The following is a 26292-nucleotide window of genomic DNA, read 5'->3' as shown; positions in this document are numbered from 1 at the left end:
TTAAGTGGATAAAGCAACAATAAGTGGAAAATAAACCAAAACCAAAAAGACATGCCAGAGAATGCTCAGCCAAAATTTAATTGACAATTCAAAAAACAAAACTTAAGAGAATAATTCACACATGCTAGACTCTGGGATGGAGAAGATTTAGCCTACTCAATTTAGTTTGTTTGCCAATAGTGAACAAATAAGCTTAATTTTCACCATATTAAATGAAATGCGCTCAATCTAACAAAAATTGTGTTTAGAATTATTCAAAGCTGGTGAATAGCATTAAGCATGGGTATTTGTCAAGTTCAATATCAAACATGCACCAATGTATTGAAATGTACTATTATGAGGGTTAAAAGCCTGTGGTATCTATTGCATGCTGTTAATTCTCATAAACAAGCTTGTGTTTCATATTGTGTTAGATTTTGTTAAACTGAATAGTACTGAATTGATTTAAGCTAGTAGGGTTTCCATACTGCTGAATGTTTAAGTTCCTAGTTGAGCTCTGGAACCTGCTGCTGGAGAATGTGGTAGAAGCAGTTAGCCTAACTGGGTTTAAAAAAAAAGTCTGGATTAGTTCATGGAGGTAAGATCAATAAACTGTTACTAAAATGGAACTGAGGAAAGTTGCTGCTTATACCTGGAGGTTGGTAACATGGTTTCTTGCTACTCTTTGAAAGTCTGCCAAGTACTTGTAACCTTGATTAGCCACTGTTAGAAGCAGGATACTGGGCTAAATGGACCTTTGGTCTGAATCAGTATGTCAATTCTTATGTTCTTATTTTTGTGTGTGTTAGCCTGCCTGTAGCTCTGTCCACTGTGGTAATAAAAGCAGTCCTGTTTTAATCCTGTTATAAAAAAGAAACCCCAAGTTGGCATTCTCTTTTTTAAATTTTAATATTATTTTTATTATGAAATTGACAACCAAATACAATACAACCAAGTCAGTGCGTGTTTGTTCCTTACATGCAGTAACAATAACTAAAATACATATGCTCTCTCAGTTGTGACAGAACAGTGAACATAAACATGTTACCCCAAAAACCCTTTCTCACCTTCCCCATTTCTGTTCTTTGGTTGCTAGAGAGGTAGCATGGCCAGTGACCTCTATTAAGTGTTGATTAAGGTGTGAGGAAGCAGGGGCGTAGCCAGACAGCAGATTTTGGGTGGGCCTAGGCAAGAAGTGGGTGGGCACCAAGTGTTCTCCCCCTCCCACCCAAAAAATATCTCAGCTGGTGGGAAAATGCTTCTCTCCACCTTGGCAGTCTGCAGTAGGCATGTGCTGAAAACTGAGAATGCGCAGTTGCCAGTATCATGGAGAGCAGCATTTTTGTTAGCATCAGGGGGAAGTTTTCCCACTGGCGGAGCTTGGGATCCCCACCAGCTACCGCTAAATATGTGCTACTGTTAGGTGGGCCTGAGCCCTAAGTAGGTGGGCCCCAGCCCACCCAGGCCCACCTGTGGCTACGCCACTGTGAGGAAGTAGAATATCTGCTTCCTGAGTTAGCTTGAAAGAGCCTCTATTGAAAAAGTCCCCTTAAATTCAAAACTATATGAAGAGGAAAGGTCCCACTGAACTTTATTTCTGAGAAGATCTGAGAGAAGAGGACATTGCTCTGGTAAGTGAACACTATTTTGCTTTGTGTTTTGGGAACTTAAAGATTGGGGTTTAAAGGAGGAATTGTAGGTTAGTGATAGGCAGAATAAAAATATAAAACAGCAAACTTTATCAACTAATCTCCATACTCTTTCCCCCCTAGTTTTAAAACTTGAACTTTGTACCACAGCATTAACAGATAGCCTCTAGCAGGCATTGCAGGACATTTTCATATTAGGCTAATATCCTTAATACTTTAGCAATGATTGAAAAACTCAAAAATACTAAGATGGAGACCAGAATCCAGCAGCGAGAGGGGTGCTATCCAGTCTTTTGCATTGAGTGTCACATGTATGATTATCACCCAGTTGGTGAGCGGTTATGTGTGTGCCTGATGCAAAGAGCTCCTAGCTCTCAAAGAATGAGTCCGTTCTCTTGAGGCTAGAGTAGCAGACTTGGTGTAGCTGAGGGAGACAGAGAAGTACATAGAGGAGACCTACAGGGACATTGTAGAGAAGTCCCACCTCCAGTCTGGTAGCCCCTGTGCTACCTTGGAGGAGAGAGGTCTCCTAGAAGGAGAGCATCACCCTGCTGAGGTAGGATGTACTCCTGTAGCCAGGACCTGCCCACCAGGGGATGTACTATCCTCTCGCACTGAGGAGGGAGGGAAGGGTTAGGACAGCTGTTGTAGTTGGTGATTCGATCATTAGGCATATAGATAGCTGGGTGGCTGGTGGACGTGAGGATCGCCTGGTGACTTGCCTGCCTGGTGCGAAGGTGGCAGACCTTACGCGTCACCTAGATAGGATTTTAGATAGTGCTGGGGAGGAGTCGGCTGTCTTGGTACATGTGGGTACCAATGGCATATGAAAATGTGGGAGAGAGGTTCTGGAAGCCAAATTTAGGCTCTTAGGTAGAAAGCTCAAATCCAGAGCCCTAGGGTAGCATTTTCTGAAGTGCTACTTGTTCCACGTGCAGGGCCCAAGAGACAGGCAGAGCTCCAGAGTCTCAATTCGTGGATGAGACGGTGCAGGGAGGAGGGTTTTAGATTTGTTAGGAATCAGGCAACATTCTGGGGAAGGGGGAACAATTCCGAAAGGATGGGCTCCACCTTAACCAGGGTGGGACCAGGCTGCTGGCATCGGCTTTTAAACTAGAAACTTGGGGAAGGCTGACAGTCACTCAAAAGTGAATGGTTCAGAATAAGGTATCTTTCAAAGATATCACCAAAACAGGGAAGATAGGATATCATGATAATGAGATTGTAAAAGAGACCATAGTAGATCAGGTGTCCTTAAATAAAAATCAGACAAAAGATTGCAAATTAATACTGTCAAGGCATGATGATGTAAATAGGAACAACAAACATAGTTTGAAATGTCTATATGAGAATGCCAGAAGCCTAAGAAATAAGAGGGGGGAGTTAGAATATATTGCACTAAATGAAAAATTAGATATAATAGGCATCTCTGAGACCTGGTGGAAGGAGGACAACCAGTGGCCTGGATTGGCCACTGTTGTGGACAGGATGCTGGGCTCGATGGACCCTTGGTCTTTTCCCAGTGTGGCATTATTTATGTACTTATATCATACCGGGGTATATTATAGTGATAGGGTGGATCGAATTGGTGAAGGGGTAGAATTGTATGTTAAAAAGGGCCTTGAATCAAATAGATTGAAAATTCTGCAGAAAACAAAACACATCTTCAAATCCCTATGGATTGAATTCCCATGTGTAAAGGGGAAAAGGATAGTGATAGGAGTGTACTATCGCCCAACTGGCCAGGATGAACAGACAGATATAGAAATGTTATCAGAAATGAGAGAGGCTAACAAACTGGGCAACACAATAATAATGGGTGATTTCAATTATCCCGATACAGACTGGGTAAATGTAACATCAGGGCATGCTAGGGAGGTAAACTTCCTTGTTGAAATCAAGGACTGCTTTATGGAGCAGCTGGTACAGGAACCAACAAGGAAAAAGGTAGTGGAGCGCATGATCTGGTGCAAGTTATGGTGCTGGGGCCATTTGATAACAGTGACCATATCATCTTTTGAAAATGAGCCCAAAAGCAAACATGGATTTAGTTAAGGGAAATCTTGCCTCACCAATCTATTACATTTCTTTGAAGGGGTGAACAAACATGAGGATAAAGGTGAGCCGGTTGAAATTGTGTATCTGAATTTTCAAAAGATGTTTGACAAAGTACCTCATGAAAGACTCCAGAGGAAATTGGAGAGTCATGGGATAGGAGGCAGTGTCCTATTGTGGATTAAAAACTGGTTAAAAGAAAACAGAGAGTAGAGTTAAATGGTCAGCATTCTCAATGGAGAAGGGTAGCTGGTGAAGTACCCCAGGGGTCTATGCTGGGACTGCTCCTTTTTAACATATTTATAAACTAGTAAAAAAGGCCAGTTTCTGTAAGAAATGAAACGGGCGCTAGCAAGGTTATATTCAAATGGTGATTGTTGTTAACCAAACAGTTCATAGAAAAGTGCTATAATGAGAAGGAATAATTGTGAAGGGTGTATAATGAGGAAGATGGTCCATGAGTTGTTGTTGTTTTTTTTTGTAATTCATGTGTTGCCCTGTCCTACCCCCATGTGCACCAACCCCCTCCTCATGTCCACTAACTGTCCTCTCTCCCCTGCCCTTCTTTTTTTTGTGTGTTTTTTTAAAACTGTAATTCACCCAACGGGTTTGTCTGTGTATTTGTGCCCTCACCCCATGTTCACCAACCCTCCTGTCTCCCCCAAGCTTCATGGTTTTTTTTTTTTTGGCATGTTGACGTTGTGCAATGCGTTCCTCTGTGTGTTCCTGTGTGACAGAAAGAGACAGTGAGAGTTGTATGTGAGACATAGAGTGTCTGTGTATGTGTGAGATACAGAGAGAGTGTGTGTGTGTGTGTGTGTGAGAGAGAGAGAGGTGGGTGGGCGGGGAGGATTTTGGAGGGAGGGCCAGGGGCACAGAGGGGGAGCGGTGGATGCTCTGCGGGGGCAGTCTGGGGGGCAAGGGTAGCGGCATATTTATAGTTGTCCATGCTCATGTCCACGTGGGTTTGCGGGCCGAGGCCTCTGGGCCCACTGGTCCGACGGCCTCGTGGTTGGATCCCCTCCCCCCGATCCCTTATCCACCGGCCTTGTGCTCCTGCCGTATGCCGCTCCCTTCCGCGTGCTTGTGTTTGTGGAGTGTGTCATCAATTTCTGGGTTCACCCTGTGTTTGGGTACAGCCGCTGTTCGTGGTGCGGCGACCTAGGATGCTGGTCAGTGTCGCAAGGGTGGGAGGTGTGGTGCATCGACGGTGGTGGCAGCCTCGGAAGGTGGGCGGCGTTGGTGATGGCGGTGTGGGCAGCGTCGGAGGTGTCGGTGTGTACATGTGGAGGGGTGTGTGGCAGTGGCGGCACCTCCTGTGCTAGCCTCCAGCGTTCCCTGTGGGGGGGGGGGGGCGGATCACCTGTGAGGCGTTGTTTTTTTTCTTCCTTTTGCAAGGTTTCTGTTGCTGTCGTCATAATGCATATGCTGACGTCAGGCTGTGCTACGGAGCCTAGCAGACTAACACCGAAGAAGTCACGAACACAGGCAGCAAGACCAACAGAACGTTGGAGGTGAGAATTATTATATAGGATGACCTAGAGATGGGAGAAACTAGTGAGGTAATTACATTTGTGATGACACAAAGTTATTCAAAGTTGTTAAATCGCGAGAGGATTGTGAAAAATTATAAGAGGACCTTACGAGACTGGGAGACTGGGCATCTAAATGGCAGATGGTGTTTAATGAGAGCAAGTGCAATGAGATGCATGTGGGAAAGAGGAACCTGAATTATAGCTATGCAATTCAAGGTTCCACGTTAGGAGTCACTGACCAAGAAAGGGATCTAGATGTCGTTGATGATACGTTGAAACCTTCTGCTCAGTGTGCTGCGGTGGCTAAGAAAGCAAATAGAATGTTATTTATTATTAGGAAAGAAATGGAAAACAAAAACGAGAATGTTATAATGCCTTTGTGTCGCTCCATGGTACAACCGCACCTCGAATACTGTGTTCAATTCTGGTCACTGTATCTCAAAAAAGATATAGTGGAATTTGAAAAGGTGCAGAGAAGGGCGACGAAAATGATAAAGGGGATGGGACGACTTCCCTATGAGGAAAGGCTAAAGCGGCTAGGGCTCATCAGCTTGGAGAAAAGACGGCTGAGGGGAGATATGATAGAGGTCTATAAAATAATGAGCGGAATGGGTAGATGTGAAGCATCTGTCTACTTTTCCAAAAATACTAGGACTAGGGGGCATTCGATGAAGCTACAAAGTAGTAAATTTAAAACGAATCCGAGAAAATTTTTCTTCACTCAACGTGTAATTAAACTCTGGAATTCGTTGCCAGAGAATGTGATCAAGGCGATTAGCTTAATGGGGTTTAAAAAAGGTTTGGATGGCTTCCTAAAGGAAAAATCCATAGATCATTATTAAAATGGACTTGGGGAAACTCCACTGCTTATTTCTGGGATAAGTAGCATAAAATGTTTTGTACTTTTTGGGATCTTGCCAGGTATTTGTGACCTGGATTGGCCACAGTTGGAAAAAGGATGCTGAGCTTGATGGACCTTTGGTCTGTCCCAGTTTGGCAATACTTATGTAATATGCAGGGAGCATGTACTCTAATCAGTAGCATGATAGCTATAGGACCAAGAGATATGGCTAGTTAAGTAGGCATTCCCTTATTTAAGCAAACTCCAATGTGCTCCAAATCTCTAACAATGCAAATTCTAAGCTGAGGTGGGTTGCAAAACTATGTAAAACATATAGGTGGTCTTTTACAAAGGCACGCTAGCGTTTTTAGTGCACTAAACACTAGAGACACCCATAGGAATATATGGGCATCTCGAGCATTTAGCACATGCTTATTTTTACTTTCAACAGTTTTTATTGATGGCTCAGCATGTTATACAAAAACAACATATTCCATATATGACAAATTACATAACATAACATGTGCATAAGAATTAGTTGTGAACTTCTGTTCCAGTGTACATAACTTTGTTTTTCCTCCCCCCCCCACCCCATTAATGTTACCAATTGTAGAACATTGCAAACAGTTCGTATACAAGCACTTGGCCTATAATCATCCCCTCTACAGGCCCTCCCGCATCCCCCCTCCCTTGCTTTAGTCGTCCACCTTCTGAGTTCCGCATGCTTGCCCATACCAAACTACTGCCTGTCCTCCTTACTACCCCATGGCAACCTATTCAGAATTTGGCTGCGAGCTCTAGGTGACACTTTATTGAGATATGGCATCCAGATTGCCAGGAACCTTTCCTGTCTCTTCGCCGAAACTCTGGCTTCCCTGGATTCCCATATCATAAGTTGGTGAAGCTTGTTCCTCCAGTACCAGTACGAGGGAGGCATGTCCGACACCCAATGATTAAGAATACATTTCTTCCCTACTATGCATGACTTACTTAGCAGTATGCGTTCTCCCTGTGAGCCCACTCCCCAATGCCTCACAAGATTAAACATCATTCTTTCAAAAGTGAGGATAACCTGGTGTCCCAATACCTGACTTAGAAATTGCCTTATCCTCTGCCAGAATAAGTAGATATGTCTACACTGCCACATGCAATGAACAAAGGTCGCTCCCCCCTGCCTACATTTTTGACATTGATCAGTGTTTATTATCCCTGCATGAAAAGCCCTTTTCGGTGACAAGTATGCTCTGTGCACCGCCCTGAACTGGCATTCCTGGAGTTCTGCTCCTTGGATGACCAAAGTTATCTCTATTAGTGACCTCCTTATAAGCGTCTCCGAAATTGGTGTGTGCCTGTCCTGACTCCATCGCTCTGCCACCTCAGTCACCCTCCTTGCTGGCTGTCCCTTCCCCAATTCCTTGCAGAACCAGGAAACGGATACTTGCCCCACTGCATCTCCCTCTAAGAACTCCCTCAGATTCCTGCCAAAGCTGGAAGAAAGTCCTGCCTGCGGGAAACTCTGTATATAATGGGACAGTTGATGATATGCCAAGACCCCCATTTGGCTCCCTGAACATATATGCATGAAATTGCTTGCCGAAAGCGCACGCTTATTTTTAGTGCACACTAAAAACGCTAGCACATCTTTGTAAAAGGACCCCTTAATTACCTATTAGCACAGCAAAAAACATATGAATGTTAAAATCTGCAAAATATAATCCAACCACATTATCGCAATAATGTATCTACACTTCTGGAAGGTATAGTTAAGTGTTTGCCTTACCATTCATATGAATTTATTGTCTGCAATGTGTGCCTTATTTGCATCTCATTAACACTGACTATTAATATGCATGCAGTAGACAATGTTTGCATAGTTTGGAAAACTGGCCACAGATTTTAAATGCTGCTTATTTTTTCATTTTCATAAAATTAGTAATGTATTGTTCTGAATTCAGGCCCCCAACTGGGCTATTCTTTAATAGTTTTGCTATACAGAGCACTTTACATGCAAAGAATAGACAAGAATGTGGCTCCTTGGATGTGTATGGAAACTTATATGGAGAAAAACAGAACATGATAACAGTAATGTGCCTTCTTTTGGCCTAACAATAGTAAGCAGTCCATCATCCACAAACAATTCAAAATCTTGAAAATAGACAGTACAGCTTTTTATTTTAATATTTGAAAGGCAACTACATACAATCAACATATCTTCTGTGTTACTGTGACAGTGACATTACAAGGCAGAAAAAACACTTTTGATAAGAAGACCATGATTTTGAAAACAAAAGAAAGATCTGACAGTTACTTTTAATTGGTATTACTGCATTTATAGCACAGAAAAATAAAAATGATCAGTATACATTTATTACAGCAAAAATACCAAGAATGCCAATTAACAAGATGCTGAAAGGTGTGGGAGCATGGGAAAAAACTTGTACTATTAAAAACCAAACTGAAAATTAAACCTTACAAAAATGTACATTATGTATCTTCCTTGTAAATCAATTTTGGCAAAATGTTGACTGACAAGTTTAAATATGACATTTATTTTATTTATGGTTGTTATAGATAATTTTCTTACTACAATGATTAAAAAAAAAGAGAATATATGTAAACACATTTTGAATCATCATTGCCTGTAATTCTGCAAACTTAATAGGTATGAAAGAAAGGGCATAAATCTCCACAGCAAAAAGCTCATCATCTTTCATGCTGGGTCAATCATTACCATGAGAAAATATTCTGTGGTTTTAATATTTCCTAATCATCAGGGGCAAAGTTATTAAGGTGTATTATAGCAACACCACAATTTTCCCTTAACACATGTTAAAAAGGTGCCATCTTAAAGGGGCCACCACAGGTAAAAACTTAGTAATGATTCTCACTACTCTCCTACTGGAGATAATCTTGAATCCACCAGCAGCCAAGCTCCACTCCACTCCTCCCCTGCCTTACAAGGACTCCTACCAGAAGACATCCCTGGCGATCTAGTGGACAATGAGCAGAAACAATCCCCAATAACTCCTGCCCATGCTGGCACTGGATTCAAAATGGCAGCTGTGACCTTTAGCAGTACTCTCACAACCACCAGTGTGAACCCAGTGTGGGAATGAGCAGAAGCGATTGGGGATAACTTCTGCCCAACCTCCACTAGACTACAAGAGAGATTTTCCATTAGGCCCGGGGGGGGGGGGGGGGGGGGGGGGGGCGGAAGACCCTACAGGGGGTTGGGTTCTATGAGAGTAGAGGAAGTTACCTTGAGAGGGAGGGTGGGGATAAGCTTGCCTACTGAGGGAAGGGTATCTCTCAAGAGGGGGGGCCACTGCTTTTTACCCGTGGCAGCCCCTTTAAGGTATGCTCCCTAGGAGAATTTGGCCACATGTTAGCAGCCCAATGAATGAATAATGCAGCTTGTGAGGATGACTGAAAACTACATTATTCATGTAGTATGGGGGTAACTAACCTGCAGCATTGAGATACTGCAGGCTAGTGACCCCCACAATACACCAATTGCTTATTATTTCTATTTTTTATATACCGCAAATCATATAAATATATATCTATGCACAACTTTTACCGCACCTTAATAACTACCCCTTCAGGTTTTACAGATTGCAGAATGGAGAACCAAATGCATCATTCTAATCATACCATCTGAAAACTAGCTATGTACTTTTGTGCAGTCTTGAAATATAACTACTTTAACAGCATACAAGTATTAAAAAATTTAAATCAACAGAGTACATGAAAACATTAAATTAAAAAAAAAATTCCTTTCTGATGCCAGTGTCAAAAATAAACTGAGGAACACCCTTTAATAAATATAAGTAACTTACCTAGTCTTGACAATTCAATATTGCTTTCTGCTAAAAACTGCTAATTAACAACAGGATGAGGCAAAATTTTAATTTTCTTATCATTGAACTATCAAGTAGAAAATAAGATTGTGTAATATTGAATTGCAACAAACTTAAGGGCAGTGTTTACTAAGACATGCTATAAGCGTGTTGATGTTTTTAATGCACGTTAATGGTTGACGCATGTTAAACATTAATGCGCCCATAGGAATGTATTGAGGCATTAGCATTTAATATGCCTTAACTTTAAAGGCACATTAAAAATGCTAACGTGCCTTAGTAAACATACCCCTTAGGGCCCTGTTTACTAAGCTCTGCTGTAGGCGTGCTAGCGTTTTTAGCGTGTGCTAAAAATTAGCGCATGCTAAGGCTAGAGACACCTATATATCCCTATGGGTGTTTTTAGCATTAACTCACACTAAGTTTTAGTGTGCACTAAAAACGATAGCGCACCTTAGTAAACAGGGCCCTTAATCTTTGCATAGGAGAAAATACAAGTACCAAATATATAGAACTTTTATTTCTTTCTTTAAATTTTACGTTTTTTCCAGTCTGGTTCATTGTCTTCTTCATCCTCAACTGATTCCATGTCTGCAAAAACTGCATGTGGCTGAGTTCTAAAAAGTATAATAAAATCAAGGGAAAATGATGAATGTGAATTCATTATAGCCTTAATCATAAAAGGAAAGTAAAAATGATCAGCTGTTCCATTAGGATAGCGTTTATAAAACCTCTTAAAGGTTAGCTTGAGTTATCTGCAGCAGAGCCCATAGGAATAAAATGGGCCCTGCTGCAGATAACTCGAGCTATCTTTAGTAAAAGACATACTTAATTAATGTATTCTTAATGACATAGAGAAGCCTACAACCAATTAATTATTGCACAACATTCTATAGTTTTCCAGCATGTTTTGATTTTAGGTGATTTGAACATATTTGGATGATTTACAGGATCCAATTCCTTTAGACTAACTGGAACATTTAAATCTGATTTTATTTCATACAACTTATACTCATTAAGTTCCTGCTTATACATTTTCATTTAAGATCTCCACTGATTTTTCGCCTCTCCTTCCAAGGTCACCCTCCAGTCACATCTAAACGCCTACACGCTAATTTCAAGTATGCTTAAAATGGATGAATTTGAAGGGTTTCTTTGCCTCCCCTTTCTGTCCCTAAATGTTTCTTCATCTATCCCTCCCCTGCTCAGTTTTCCCTTTCTTTCTTTAGTTTTATCCCTTTTTATTTCTCCATCTTTTCTTACCTCCATGATGATATTGTACCTTCCTTTCTTCCATCTTAAATTTGTAAACTGTGCAGCAGTGCCATCGGTGTGATAGGTGGTAAATCAAGAGTTGTAAATTAATACTGCTCAGAGTTTATTAAGGGGAAAAACTAACATTGAATTGCTATGGTCTGCTATACAGTTTAATTTTCAGGAAGTTAACATAGGTTTGCGGGGCAAATGATGGGGCAAATGCTGGTGCATGGAATCAATCAGTTACATGCACACTAAAGATAATTGCCCCACTTAAAACTATTTATTTACAACTGCTTGATAAACCACCTACCACACCGATGGCACTGCTGCGTGATTTACGAATTTAAACTAAAAGATGGAAGAAAGGAAGATACAATTATCATCGTGGAGATAAGAAAAAAGAAAAGATGGAGAAATAAAAATGGACAAGACTAAAGAAAGAAAGGGAAAACAGAGCAGGGGAGGGATGGATAAAGGAACATTTAGGGACAGAAAGGGGAGGCAAAGAAACCCTTCGTATTCATCAGTTTTAAACATACTTGAAATTAGCGTGTAGGTGTTTAGATGTGACTGGAGAGCGATCTTGGAAGGAGAAGCAAAACAATCAGTGGAGATCTCAAATGAAAATGGAACTTTTAAAGATGAAAAGGGATTATTATACAAATAATGTTGCTATGCGACAAAAGCAGTCTACTCAAACAGAGCTAGTGGATTATTTTATAAACAAAATTAGAGGACTTAGAGATCCTCTCCCAGAGGTCTTAGAACTATGGAGTGATAATGTTCTCATGGTGTCAGGGGCTCAACGTGTCATTAAGGCCGATTGTTTCTGGAGTAACTTTTTTGCCTCTCTTGTTTAGAGACATTTAGTGATTGCTAAAGAAGTTGTTTTAAATTAGTTAGGTTTTGGATTCATGCCCTGCAAATTTGTTAAAGGATATGTCCATGGAGACCATGTAGTTATAGCTTTATTTGTGATATGAGTTTTGAATGAAGGCATTTTTCTTTAGGAACTTGGCCAAATTAATTCCAATTCCCAAAGCTAGCAAGAATGATTTCAATAATTATGCTAGGCCAAATTGTTGGAGGCTACAGTGGCACCCCAATTCAAAGTTTACTTGGATTCACATGAGTTTTTGCATCCAGTGCAATTAGGATTTGAAACATGCATAATATTAAGATTTATTCTGTCAGGAGATAGGGATAGTACTCGATAAAGGAAGGTACGCAATTCTGATGCAAATCGATTTGCTTCCCACCTTTGATTTGGTTGAGCATGACCATCTGAAATTGAGTGATTCAGGCATTACAGGTAACATTTATAACTGGTTCAAAGGTTTAAAAAAAATCATATGTTCAAGGTAAAAGAGGAGACGGCAATCAATTCACTTTGGAGAATGAAATGTGGAGTGCCTCAAGCATGGGCGTAGCCAGACTTGACATTTTGGGGGTTCCCAGAGTTAACATGGGGGAGGGGGCACTAGGTATATAGGTGTGAGTACTGCTTGGCATGCTCCTAAATAATGGCTTAGCGTGAACTTTATTATGGATTTCTAAGTAAACAGTTTGTTCTACGTCAATGTAAACCATATTCACACTTATGGAAACTGGAAAAAGTTGGGTGGACTGTCTGTGGGGCCTGGTCCGCTCCATGTAATAGGCCAATGCTCTCTTGCAATCCAAGGTGTGCAAGGTGCTCTCGCCAGGATGGGCATGAGGTCGGGGAAAGAATGTTGGCAAGACAATCAACTGGTTCAGATGGAACTTCGAAACCACCTTTGGCGGAACTTAGGGTGCATGCAGAGGAGCACTCTGTTGTGATGGAACTAAGTATAAGATGCATCCACTACTAAGGCCTGAAGCTCACTGACTCTACGAGCTGAATTAACAGCCACCAAGAAAATGACCTTCCAGGTCAAGTACTTGAGATGGCAGGAGTCCAGTGGCTCGAAAGGAGCTTTCATCAGCTTGGCGAGAATGACGTTGAGGTCCCATGACACTGATGGAGGTCTGACAGGGGGCTTTGACAAAATTAAACCTCTTATAAATCGAACAACTAGAGGCTGTCCAGAGATGTGTTTACCTTCTACGTGATAATGATAATTTCACTGAGGTGAATCCTTACAGAGTTGGTCTTAAGACCAGACTCAGGTAAGTGTAGAAGGTATTCAAGCAGGGACTGTATAGGGCAAGCAAGGGGATCTAGGGCCTTGCTTTCACACCAGACGGCAAACCTCTGAATACCACTTTTTAGTGGAATCTTTCCTGGAAGCCAGCAAGACCCTTTGAAAGGCCCAAGGAAGCAATTTCTACACTCTCAACATCCGGGCTGTGAGAGCCAGAGATTAAAGGTTGGGATGTAGAAGAGATCCCTTGTCCTGAGTTAGGAGGGTTGGAAAACACTCCAATCTCCATGGTTCTTCAGAGGATAACTCCAAAAGTAAAGGGAACCAAATCTGCTGAGGCCAGTACAGCGCGACAATCATGGTTCCTCAGTCTTGCTTAAATTTCAGCAAAGTCTTCCCCACAAGAGATATGGGAGGATATGCACACAGCAGACCTGTCCCCCAATGGAGAAGGAAGGCATCTGATGCTAGCCTGCCGTGGGCCTGAAGCCTGGAACAGAACTGAGGGACATTGTGATTGATTTGAGTGGCAAAAAGATCCACCGAGTGGGTGCCCCATGCTTGGAAGATCTCATGGATGTGCTGAGAGACCGCTCGTGTGGTTGCATAACTCTGCTTAGTCTGTCGGCCAGGCTGTTGTTTTTGCCTGCCAGATAAGTAGCTCATAGGTACATGCCATGATGGCAAGCCCAATGCCACATCCGTACGGCCTCCTGACACAGAGGGCGTGATCCAGTACCCCTCTGCTTGTTGGTGTAATACATAGTAACCTGGTTGTCTGTTTTAATGAGCACAATTTGGTGAAACAGCCGATCTCTGAAAGCATTTACAACATTCCAAATTGTCTGGAATTCCAGGAGATTGATCTGAAGACTTGTTTCCTGGGAGGACCAAACACATTGAGTGTGGAGCCCATCCACATGATCTCCCCAACCCAGAAGGGATACATCTGTCATCAAAACTTTTGTGGCTGAGGCATTTGGAATGGAAGTCCCAGAGTTAAAATGGATTGAAAGGTCCACCAGTGAAGTGAGCGAACAAGCTCTGGGGAAACTCAGATGATATCTTCCAGATTCCCCATGGTTTGATACCACTGAGAAGCTAGAGTCCATTGGGCAGATCTCATATTGAGGCATGTCCTCATTTGGGTTCCAGGGCTCTGTCCTCTCCTGGTTCTCCTCCTATCTCTCCCACCGCACCTTCCGAGTTCACTCTCATGGATCCTCCTCCACCCCCATCCCGCTATCTGTTGGTGTTCCCCAGGGATCTGTCCTTGGACCCCTTCTCTTCTCAATCTACACCTTTTCCCTTGGCTCCCTGATCTCATCTCATGGTTTCCAGTATCATCTCTATGCTGATGACACCCAGCTGTATCTCTCCACACCAGACATCACCGCAGAGACCCAGGCAAAGGTATCAGCCTGCCTGGATGTCCAACCGCCACCTGAAACTGAACATGTCCAAGACCGAGCTCATCGTCTTTCCACCAAAACCCACTTCTCCTCTTCCTCCGCTTTCTATCTCAGTTGATAACACCCTCATCCTCCCCGTCTCATCTGCCCGCAACCTCGGAGTCATCTTAGACTCCTCCCTCTCCTTCTCTGCGCATATCCAGCAGATAGCCAAGACCTGTCGCTTCTTCCTCTTTAACATCAGCAAAATTCGCCCTTTCCTCTTTGAACACACCACCCAAACTCTCGTCCATGCTCTCATTACCTCTCGCCTTGACTACTGCAACTTACTCCTCACCGGCCTCCCACTTAGCCACCTACCCCCCTTCAATCTGTTCAGAACTCTGCTGCACGTCTTATATTCCGCCAGAACCGATATACTCATATCACCCCTCTCCTCAGGTCACTTCACTGGCTTCCAATCAGATACCGCATTCAGTTCAAGCTTCTCCTTCTTACCTACAAATGCACTCAGTCTGTTGCCCCTCAATACCTCTCTACCCTCATCTCCCCTTACGTTCCCGCCCGAAACCTCCATTCACAGGACAAATCCCTCCTCTCATTACCCTTCTCCACCACCGCCAACTCCAGGCTCCGCTCATTCTGCCTCGCCTCACCCTATGCTTGGAACAACCTTCCCGAGCCCTTACGCCAAGCCCCCTCCCTGCCCATCTTCAAGTCTTTGCTTAAAGCCCACCTCTTCAATGCTGCGTTCGGCACCTAACTCTTTCAGGAAATCCAGACTGCCCCAATTTGACTGCCCCTATCAGACTGACTGTTCACGTGTCCTTTAGATTGTAAGATCTTTGAGCAGGGACTGTCCTTCTATGTTAAATTGTACAGCGCTACGTAACCCTAGTAGCGCTTTAGAAATGTTAAGTAGTAAGTAAGTAAGTAGTCATGAGAGTCACAAACTGTGGAACAATGTGCCCAACAGCCTCAACATCTGCCAAGCTGTGACCTGCTGAGAGGCTCAAACCTGAGACACCAGAGTGATGAGTGTCTGCTCTTGGCCCCGGAAGGTAAGCTCGAACTGTTTGTGCGTCGAGCAGGGCTCCTATGAACTCCAATTGTTGGGCAGTGCAAAGGTGGGACTTGGGGTAGTTTAAAACGAACCCCAGTAGCTCCAGTACCCGAATAGTCCTCAGCATGGACTCCTGAGCACGTTCCTCCGAGGTGCTCTTCACCAGCCAATCATCGAGTTAGGGAAACACATGGACACCCAGTCTGTGTAGCGATGCTGCAACTACCGCTAGGTGAAAACCCTGGGAGCTGACACATGGTCAAAAGGCAACAAACAGTACTGGTAGTGATGTGTTCCCAGTCAAAATCGTAGATACTTCCAGTGGGCTGGAAATATCAGAATGTGAGAATACGGATCCTTTAAGTCCAGAGAGTATAGACAATCGTTTTCCTGAATCATGGTGAGAAGGGTGCCGAGTGTAATCCGTTATAGGTGCACCGTATAAGCCTTCCCAGCCCCAACTGCAAACTTTCCCGGACCCACTGCCTCTCCTATCCTGTCTTACCCTGTTTCTCTTTCCCTCCCATTTGATGCAGCACAATATCCCTCCCATTGCACCTTGAAGGTCTGCGCTAATAAATAAGCAAGGCAGAAGCGCAGGACCATGGTTCTTTGCTTGATGCTACTGCTTCCTGGGCCAGTCTGACCTCCTCTGATGTAAACTTCCAGGAAGGCACAGGAAGCAGTAGCAGCAGGCAGACAGCCACGGTCCCATGCCTCTGCCTTGCTTGTTTATTAGCACGGACCTGGCGAGGTGCAATGGGAGGGATATTGTGCTGCATGAAATGGAAGGGAGAGAGAAATGGGCAAGACTGGAAAGAAGGGGAGAAAGAATGCAATGCTAGATGGGGAGAGAAAGATAGGGCAACACTGGATGGAGGAGGGGGAATGCTGGATGTGCTGGAGAGCAAGAGACAGCAGAGAGGGACAGTAGTGCATAGGAGGGGCAATTCTGGATGGGGGGAATAGAGATAGGCATGGGCAATGCTAAATGTTTGGGGGAGGGGGGAGAAGAGAGACAGGGGCAGTGCTGCATGCCAGAGGGAGCACGACAGGCAATGCTGGATGGGCTGGAGAGAAACATAAGAGGGGAAATACTGCATAAAATGGAGAAGTGCAGTGCTGGATGGGAGAGAGAGAGATATGCAGTAGCAATGCTGAAATAAGTGGGAGCGGGGGAGGGGGGAGTCAGAGGCAGTACTGCATGCCAGGGAAAGACAGACAGATCAGGCATTGCTGGGGGTGGGGAAGGGGAGACAGAGAAAATACTTCATGGGGGGAGCGAGAGAAAGAAAGACAGGGCAATGCTTTAAGTGCAGAGAGAGAGAGAGAAAAAAAAGGGCAATGCTGCAGGTGGGAGGAAAGAGAGATGGACAATGCTGCATGCCAGGGGCAGACAGAGACAGACAGGGGCAATGCTTGATGATGGGTCCGGGGGGGGGGGAGGAGGAGAAATATAGAGGAGATACTGGATGGGGAAGAGGGGAGACAAGAGAGGGGATGCTGGCTAGTGGGGGGGAGGAGACAAAAGAGGGATTCTGGATGACCGGGGAGGGGGGGGGGGGAGAAAGACAAGAGAAGATATGCTGGATGGCAGAAGGAGGGAGAAGAGATGCTGGAATGCAGGAGCAGAGAGAGAATATGTTGGATGGAAGGGGGAGAGAGGAAAGAGTTAGCTGTAGGCAGACATAGTAAAAAGAGGGAGATTAAAATCTGGAAAACATGAATGAAATCTGAATGGATTGGCAGAAAAAATGGAAGAAAGTTGAAAAGAACAGATCAGTGCTGGAGTTGGATGTAGTGGAGTAGGCAAAGAAGACAGAACAGAAAAAAGGAGACACTTGGAAAGAGTTAAAAGAAGACAGGAAAGAAGTAACCAGAGACGGGCCAACACAAAAAAATTTAAACGGCCACACAGGAAAGGTAAAAAACAGAATTTTACTTTTTAGGATGAAGTAATGTGGTTGCTGTGTTAGTCCATTTAAAAAAGTTAATAAACGTAAATAAAAGACAAAAAGGAAAATAAGGTGACACCTTTTTATTGGACTAAATTTATTTTTTGACTAACTTTCAGAGGCCAAAACCACCACTTTCAGGTCGGGACAGTATACTGCTGTTATGCTTGTTCTAAATTGAGGAAGGATGTTTTGGCCTCTGAAAACTAGTGAAAAACTGTAAAGTTATTTTCTGTTTTCATTGTATGTATTATAATGTAGCAAATGGACTATCTGCTCTATTTCTCTGGTGTTGCACCAAATGCAGAGTGTAGCTTTTGGGGGGTTCAGTTTAATTTTTGACTACATATTTCTATTTTTCGTTTGTGCTTATTTATTCTATACTAGAGGGTTTACCTGTGTTTGAAATAGGCCGGGTATTCTGTTAGTATTGAGTCTGTGTAGGATTGATCTGTACTAATCTAGCTTGTTTAGTTTTCCATTAGGTGTAATGATGTTCTGTTGCCTACTGTAATGCTTATGGGGCTGCCTTTTCCTAGGAAGGCCCTTTTTTTGTGACCCCTGGAAGTTAATACTGTTATGGTATGGTAGAGTTGCTTTATAGGTCAGGAGTGATTTTGTAGGATTTTTTTTTATTATTATTACTTCACAGTATGCCGGTATTGGATTGTGGATTTGGATTTAGCTCATGCCTCTTTCAGCTGTAGCTCAATTCATATACAGTAGATATTGTCCTGTCTCTGGAGGGCTTACAATCTGTTTGTACCTGAGGCCAAGGAAGGTTAAGCAGCTTGTTCATGATCTCAAGGAGTGGCAGTGGGATTTGAACCCTGGCTTCCCTGGTTCTCAGACTAATACTGATAAAACATATTACAAACATGTTTGTTAACTCAATAATAAACTAAAGTCTGGCAGATCTGAATCCTAGTGGCCATTTGACAACCTGCCAAAAAAACTGATAGGCAAATCATTTTATGGTTGCCATTAACCACAAGATTTCTGTTACAGTACTGCTGAACATCACTGCTCACTTGATGAACAGGAAGATGCCGGACTAGGGAGCTAGGTATGTCTGGGAGTCAAGTGTTAAAGTACTTGCATATATTTCCAGAATACTTCAAATATTGTTCTGTTAATATGTTGTATTAATGTGGTGCATTATTTATATTTTTTGGCGTATAATTTCTGGAATATATTCTGTGTGCACAATATCATCAGTAACAGAAGTACTGGGGAGACAGCTGATACAGTTGTACCAGAGCCACATAGTAAAGGACTCGTTCCATGCTGTGCTCTAAAGTGTCCCACTGTCCTTTTACTGTTCACACAGGTGTTATGCCCCACTCCAAGGATTTTAACTTTCTCCATTCTGTTGTACTCCACCCCATAACCACCCTAGCCACACCTATACTTGACCCTAGCCCTGTTCATTTCAGTCTCCCCAAACTGCTGAGTCATCGACTGCCTATGGTAACCATTCTGAATTTTTCTTTGAGCAGGAGTTTGTTCAGGGCCCTTAGGTCTAGGATGGGATGCACCCCCACCCCCCGTTTTCTTCTGCACAAGGAAGTACCTAGAAAAGTATCACCACCCTTCTTCCCCTGGTGGAACAGGTCCAACTGCATGGGCCTTCAGAAGGGCTGAGAGTTCCTCTGCAAGTACCTGCTTATGTTGAGTGCTGAATGAAAGAGCTCTTGGTGGGCAATTTGGTGGTTTCTGAGACCAACTGAGGGCATATCCGAGACAGACTATTTGGAGAACCCACTAGTTGGAAGTTACTAGGGGCCACCTTTCGTGAAAAAATTTCAGCCTCCCCCCAACCAGCAAGTCGTCCAGAATGGACACTGGTATTGCAGCTATGCTCTGCTGCAGCCAGTCAAAAACCCGTCCCCTGCTTTATTTATTTATTTGTGGCATTTATACCCTGCTCTTTCCCGCTCGATAACAGGTTCAGTGCGGCATACAAAGTATGATACAAAGTATCACAGAGATAATAAAAGTATGGAACAATGTATAACACAAAGTATGGAACAAAGTATTACAGAGATGACATAATTACATAGAGTAGGACATTAGTAAGAGATATGGGGAAAGATATGGGCTTTGACTGGGGAGCAGCAGGGGCTGAGCCTGAACAGGCTGGTGAGAAGAGGAGGCGTACCTATGCCTCTAAGAGAAATAAGGGTCCCTCCTCGACTTGCCAAAGGACCTCCTAGATGTGGAGGCAAATGCAGAAGGCGTTCGGCAGGAGAGAGAAGAGATGGTATCAGTATGTTTCTTGATCTGGTCTGCAACCTCTTCAACCTTCTCTCCAAAAAGGTTATTCCCCCCCCCCCCCCCCAGCATGGGGCATCCACCACCTCGCTGAACCAACTGTTCCAAGTCAGAAACACGTAGCAATAAAAGTCTGCACATTGCTATACTTTGGGCAGAGATCCTGGACGCCACATCAAAGGTGTCATAAGTACCCCTGGCCAAGAACTTTCGACATGTCTTCTGATGCTTGGCCAACTGGTAAAGTGACTCAGCCTGCTCCAGTGGGAGAGAGTCAGCTAAGTCAAGCATCTTGTGCACCGAGTCCCGCAAGCAAACACTCGTGAAGAGCTGGTAAGACAGGATATGTGACATGAGCATAGAGTGGAACATCTTCCTCCTAAAAGAATCCAAAGTCCTAGCTTCTCTGCCTGGGGGCACCAAGACAGTCTCTAGAACTTCTGGCTCTTTTTAGAATGGATTCCATGGAATTGTTAGGCAACTGAGGCTTATCAATACCAGGTGTACTGTGGATCCAGTATATAGTACTGATCTTCTTGGGCATGACTGGGACCGACAGAGGGGACTCCCAATTTCAAACGAGGACTTCCACAGCCATTTCCTTGACAAAAGAAGGGAATGAAAGGCTCTCTGGAGGAGACTTTCTCCTTTTAGGTGGAGGGGAGGTTTCAGAGGGAATTCCATAGGACTCATTTGAGAAAAAAATACCTTGGATCCTCCTCTGAATCCCATGAGCACTCCCTCCTCAGTGTTAGACAATATTGATACTGGCAATGAGAAGCGGGATCCCACCTTGACTCCAGCGAAGCTTCCTCCACTGATGTTGAGGGAGTGCCAGCTTGGGTGGCAGTTGACAGCAGAGCCGCATGCGGCATCAAAGTTGGAGGCCGCACCACAGGCTGAGGGCCAAGTGGGGCTCCAACGAGAGGTAGGGTAGGTGCAAGCACCCCCAACGCAGATGCACACCATTGCAAAAGGACATCCAGCAGCTCAGGAAGCATGACTTGGATGTGCTCATTGAGGGCCAACACCAGGAAAGGCTGGGGTGCTGGCGCAGGTTGCAGAGCTGATGGGGTTGATGCGGGAGCTGGGTATTGGCTGCTGGGAGACCAACACATCGGAACCTTCTATATAGAGGGGAGTGGTCCTCTTGGAGCTGATGCTTCTTGGGTGCCAAATCCTTTGATGCCCTGGAGCTCCTGGCACCATGAGTCAAGGGCGATCAATGCCGGTGCTTCTTGGCCTTTGCCCTTCGAGGTTCCTCAGTGCCAATGAGGACAACATCCTGGACAGTCCCGGGGGCCCTACATAGCAGGAGGCATTGAGGCAGGTGGAGACTCACTCGATGCTTCACTGCACTTAGTGTCCAAAGGTCTAGCAGCAGTCATGCTTACAGACACTCACGATGCCAGTGCAATGCTCGATGTCGATGCAGACGCCTCTGACCTCAATGCCGATGCTAAAGTCGAGGAATCGGACTGGGCTCCAAAAATCCTCTCTTTGAGCCTCTCTGGAAACCTGGGTCTTCTTCTTTACACGAAGGCAGAGTACAAAGTTAGCCGGGCTATGGTTGGACCCACGACATTGAAGACAGCAAGAATGGGTGTCTTACAAGAGATCGTCCGATTGCACCAGGTACAGCACTTAAAGCCACTGCAAACCTTCGTGGCCATGGAAGGAAAAACTTCCTCAGCTAAATTAAATGAAGTGATGGTGCCTGAAAGAGGGGCAAGGGAAAAACCCAGCTGAAGTCAAGGCCTAAAAACGGCCGGATGACAACAGAAAAGAAAAGAAACTTAAAACTGGGCAATAAAAAAAACTAAGAAATAAAGGAAAGAGGGAAAAATGGGGGTTCCACAAGTGGGAACACAAAAAATTGCCGAAAGGCACAAAAAAAAAGCTCTTTGGACTGAGCAAAGTGAGGAGACAGTAAAAAAAAACCCACACCCTCTCCTCACCGCAGTAGAAAAAGAACTGAGGAGACTGGGAAGGCACTCACACATGTGTGGTACAGCGTGTCTCATGCTCTACAAAGCTCTACTTATGCTAGTCACAGGGGCGTAGCCACGGGTGGGCCTGGATGGGCCCAGGCCCACCCATTTTCCCTCCAGGTCCGCCCATCCACATCCTTCGCACGCTGTCGCTGCCCTTTTGTCCCGCGGAGGCAGCGTTCAGTGTTTCCATCCTGCCCTGTCTTATCCCCAAGCTCCGCTGCATCGGTCCCTGCAAGTAGAAATTTGGAATCCTTCTCCTTTTCGGCCATCGCGCTGCGCTGCCATTCACACAGGCAGCTTTGCTCCTCTCTGCCGCGTCCATCTGGCCCTCTCTGATGCACTTCCTGTTTAGGGCCGGATGAACGCAGTGGGGGAGAGCGAAGCTGCCTGTGTGTATGGCAGCGCAGCACGACAGCCGAAAAGGAGAAGGATTCCACTTGCAGGGACCGATGCAGCGGAGCCTGGGGAGAAGACAGGGCAGGAAGGAAACGCTGAACGCTGCCTCCGTGGGACAAAAGGGCAGCGACAGCGCACGAAGGATGTGGATGGGCGGGCCTGGAGGGAAAGTGGCTGGGCTGCTGGGACATGGGAGGGAGAGGAGGAAGGGACTTGAGGGAAGGGAGAGAGCTACTGGACATGGGAGGGAGAGGAAGAAGGGACTGGAGGGAAGGGAGAGAGCTGCTGGGACATGGGAGGGAGAGGGGGAAGGGACTTGAGGGAAGGTAGAGAGCTATTGGACATGGGAGTGAGAGGAAGAAGGGACTGGAGGGAAGGGAGAGAGCTACTGGGACATGGGAGGGAGAGGAAGAAGGGACTGGAGGGAAGGGAGAGAGCTACTGGGACATGGGAGGGAGAGGAGGAAGGTACTTGAGGGAAGGGAGAGAGCTACTGGACATGGGAGGGAGAGGAAGCAGGGACTGGAGGGAAGGGAGAGAGAGCTACTGGGACATGGGAGGGAGAGGAAGAAGGGACTGGAGGGAAGGGAGAGAGTTGCTGGGACATGGGAGGGAGAGGAGGAAGGGACTTGAGGGAAGGTAGAGAGCTACTGGGACATGGGAGGGAGAGGAAGAAGGGACTGGAGGGAAGGGAGAGAGCTGCTGGGACATGGGAGGGAGAGGGGGGAGGGACTTGAGGGAAGGTAGAGAGCTACTTGTCATGGGAGGGAGAGGAGGAAGGGGCTGGAGAGCTGCTGGACAAGGGAGGAAGAGGAAGAAGGGACTAGAGGGAAGGGAGAGAGCTGCTGGACATGGGATGGAGAGGAGGAGGGGATTGGATGGAAGGGAGAGAGCTGCTGGACATGGGAGGGAGAGGAGGAAGGGGCTGGAGAGTTGCTGGACAAGGGAGAAAGAGGAAGAAGGGACTGGAGGGGAGAGAGCTGCTGGACATGGGAGGATAGGGAGAGAAAGAGGGGAGATGGATGAAAAGATGCAGAGAGAAAGGGGAGAGACTGGAAGGATATGGAGAGAGAGGGGAGACTGAACAGAAAAGGGTAGAGATATAGAGAGACACTGGATGGAAGGAGAGGGGAGATAGAGACACTAGATGGAAGGATCAGGAGAGAGGGTAGATGGGTGGAAGGATGAGGAGAGAAAGAGGGAAGACACTGGATAGAAGGGTAGGGAGAAAAAGGAGACGCTGGATGCAAAAGAAAGAGGGGAGACACTGGAAGGATGGGGAGAGAAAGAGGGGAGCTGCCGGATGGAAAGAGGGAGAGGACAGAGTAGGGAAAGACTGGAGAATAAGAGGAAGGGGCATGTGGACAACAAGGGTGAGGAAAAGATGAAAAAGCCATAGGTGATGAATGGACAGGAAACCCTGGCAAGAGAAAGACGAAGGAAAGCAGAATCTAGAGACTGGGAGCAACACAATGAGAAAAAGTAAATGGTCATACAACAAAGGTAAAGAAAATAATTTTATTTTTAGTTTAGGATAAAGTAATATGGTACCTATGTTAATAAAGTTTCAGAGACCAATACTTCCTTCCTTAGGTCAGGAGAGGATACCATAACAGCATTATACTGACCTGAGGCAGGAGGTTTTGGCCTCTGAAAGCTCATTGAAAAGGGTGTTAGGCTATTAAATAAATTATTTTCTGAAACCTGATGCACTGAAAAGCAGCACTTTACCCCTGTGTGACAAATGCATCTGATTAGTGTGACTAAATTTTGCTGGGGAAGGGGGGTAGAGAGAAAATTTTGTGCCCACCCACTTTAGGTTCAGGCCCATCCAAAATTGGCAGTCTGGCTACGCCACTGGCTAGTCATAAGTCATGGACCAGGCGACGCGGGTCGGTGTCACCCATTTGTGAGAATAAACAGGCCTTCTTGTCCTCTGCGAAAAATGCATTCTCTACAGTAGGAAGCAAAATACAAGCTCACTTTCTACTCCAAAATAAAACCCACAATTAAATTAATAATCTGGATACCCATGAAATGTTGAAAAATTGTGGACAAAGTGTCTCCAGCCACAGTGTTTAAATACATTCCGCAAAGACATGCCATGTACATTAGGTGGGTGTTTAATGAACAGCAGTTAGACAGCATACTAGAATATACGTATGTAAGTGGACTCCTAGGCATATATATGTTAATATTCCGAACATTTATACCCATTACAAACATAAACCACCTCTTGCCCAACCAGGTCCATCAATCTGAATGCAAGTAAATCAGGGGAAGGATAGGGGAACACAACAGAACTGATCAACATTACCCCCACTCTCAAGCACTAACAGCAATAAAACATGCATATAGGGAAGCAGATAAAATATGGATACCCCAGATCCATCAGATCCAGTCTATATCAGCTTAAATCAGGCTTCAATAAAGGATCAAACTTTTAACCAGTCAGCCAACATCCTTGGATCTCTGCTATCTCAGTGAGGTCCTGCTATGTCCCAGTTTTCCGCCTAGGAATCTTGGCATTTTTTCTTCACATTAAAGGTGAATGTGAAAGTCTCCTCTAGAACTGACTTTATTGCTAAAACTCAACCTGCCTGGGGAAGTTCAGAGGCAGCACAAAGCAGGATCAGAGACCTCCAGATCCAACTTTAATATGAAGATAACAAAATGCTTACGTTCCTGAGCAAGAAAAGCCAGCGCAAAGCAGGGTTTGGCCTCAGTAACAGAGGATCCAGGGACATGGCTGAGCAGAGGACAGGAAAAAAGGTGTTATAGACTGAATCAGGTAGATCTAGGAAACCTGGCTTTTACCCAGTCCCTAAATACAGCACCAAAACACAGGAGGTGCTCTTTGAATCCCTGAGCATTAATATCCCATCACTAATTCCTTCAATATTATCCTCCAAACTTGCTGCATCACTCTTCCCTCATAGCCTCTAACATTCATCCATTTACCATGGCTACCTCGAAGGCTACCACCACCCCCCCCCCCCCCCCACTTACACGTTCATCCCTTTATTTTCACTCCTTCCCCACCCAGGCTCATAACCAATCATTTTCAACCCTCTCCCCTGCCAGTCTCTTTTTCAGTACTGCTAATCAAAGCAGGCAGGAAGGAGAAAAGAACAGGGATGACTTAGATGATCTCCTTCTCCTGCTGCCTTAGTGTTGATAAGTACATAAGTATTGCCATACTGTGAAAGACCAAAGGTCCATCGAGCCCAGCATCCTGTTTCCAACAGTGGTCAATCCAGATCACAAATACCCGGCAGGATCCCAAAAATGTACAAAACATTGTATACTTCTTATCCCAGAAATAGTGGATTTTCCCCAAGTTCATTTAATAACGGTCAATGGACTTTTCCTTTAGGAAGCCATCCAAACCTTTTTAAAACTCCGCTAAGCTAACCACCTTTACCACATTCTCTGGCAACGAATTCCAGAGTTTAATTACACGTTGAGTGAAGAAAGATTTTCTCCAATTCGTTTTAAATTTACTACATTGTAGCTTAATCGCATGACCCCTAGTCCTAGTATTTTTGGAAAGCGTGAACAGATGCTTCACATCTACCCGTTCAACTCCACTCATTATTTTATAGACCTCTATCATATCTCCCCTCAGCTGCCTTTTCTCCAAGCTGAAGAGCCCTAGCCGCTTTAGCCTTTCCTTATAGGGAAGTCGTCCCATCCTCTTTATCATTTTCGTCGCCCTTCTCTGCACCTTTTCTAATTCCACCATATCTTTTTTGAGACGTGGTGACCAGAATTGAACACAATATTCGAGGTGCGGTCGCACCATGGAGCGATACAAAGGCATTATAACATCCTCATTTTTGTTTTCCATTCCTTTCCTATTAATACCTAACATTCTATTTGCTTTCTTAGCCG

The 26292-nt window shown here is 44.7% G+C and overlaps 1 protein-coding gene across 2 annotated transcripts in view; it reads right to left on the bottom strand.

Moving 5' to 3' along the window:
• Nucleotides 1-10232: 10232 nt before the first annotated feature.
• Nucleotides 10233-26292, bottom strand: part of WDR70 (WD repeat domain 70) — a 596086-nt gene continuing 580026 nt past the window's right edge. For both annotated transcript variants that reach the window (XM_030193048.1, XM_030193049.1), the window contains exon 18: nt 10233-10536. In XM_030193048.1, coding sequence (XP_030048908.1) covers nt 10449-10536 — 88 coding nt within the window. In that variant the 3' untranslated portion in view covers nt 10233-10448. The remainder of the gene's footprint in view (nt 10537-26292) is intronic.

The sequence above is a fragment of the Microcaecilia unicolor genome, chromosome 2 (genome assembly GCF_901765095.1).
Source record: "Microcaecilia unicolor chromosome 2, aMicUni1.1, whole genome shotgun sequence".
Classification (NCBI taxonomy): Eukaryota; Metazoa; Chordata; class Amphibia; order Gymnophiona; family Siphonopidae; genus Microcaecilia; species Microcaecilia unicolor.
This window is presented reverse-complemented; position numbering and strand designations above follow the sequence as displayed.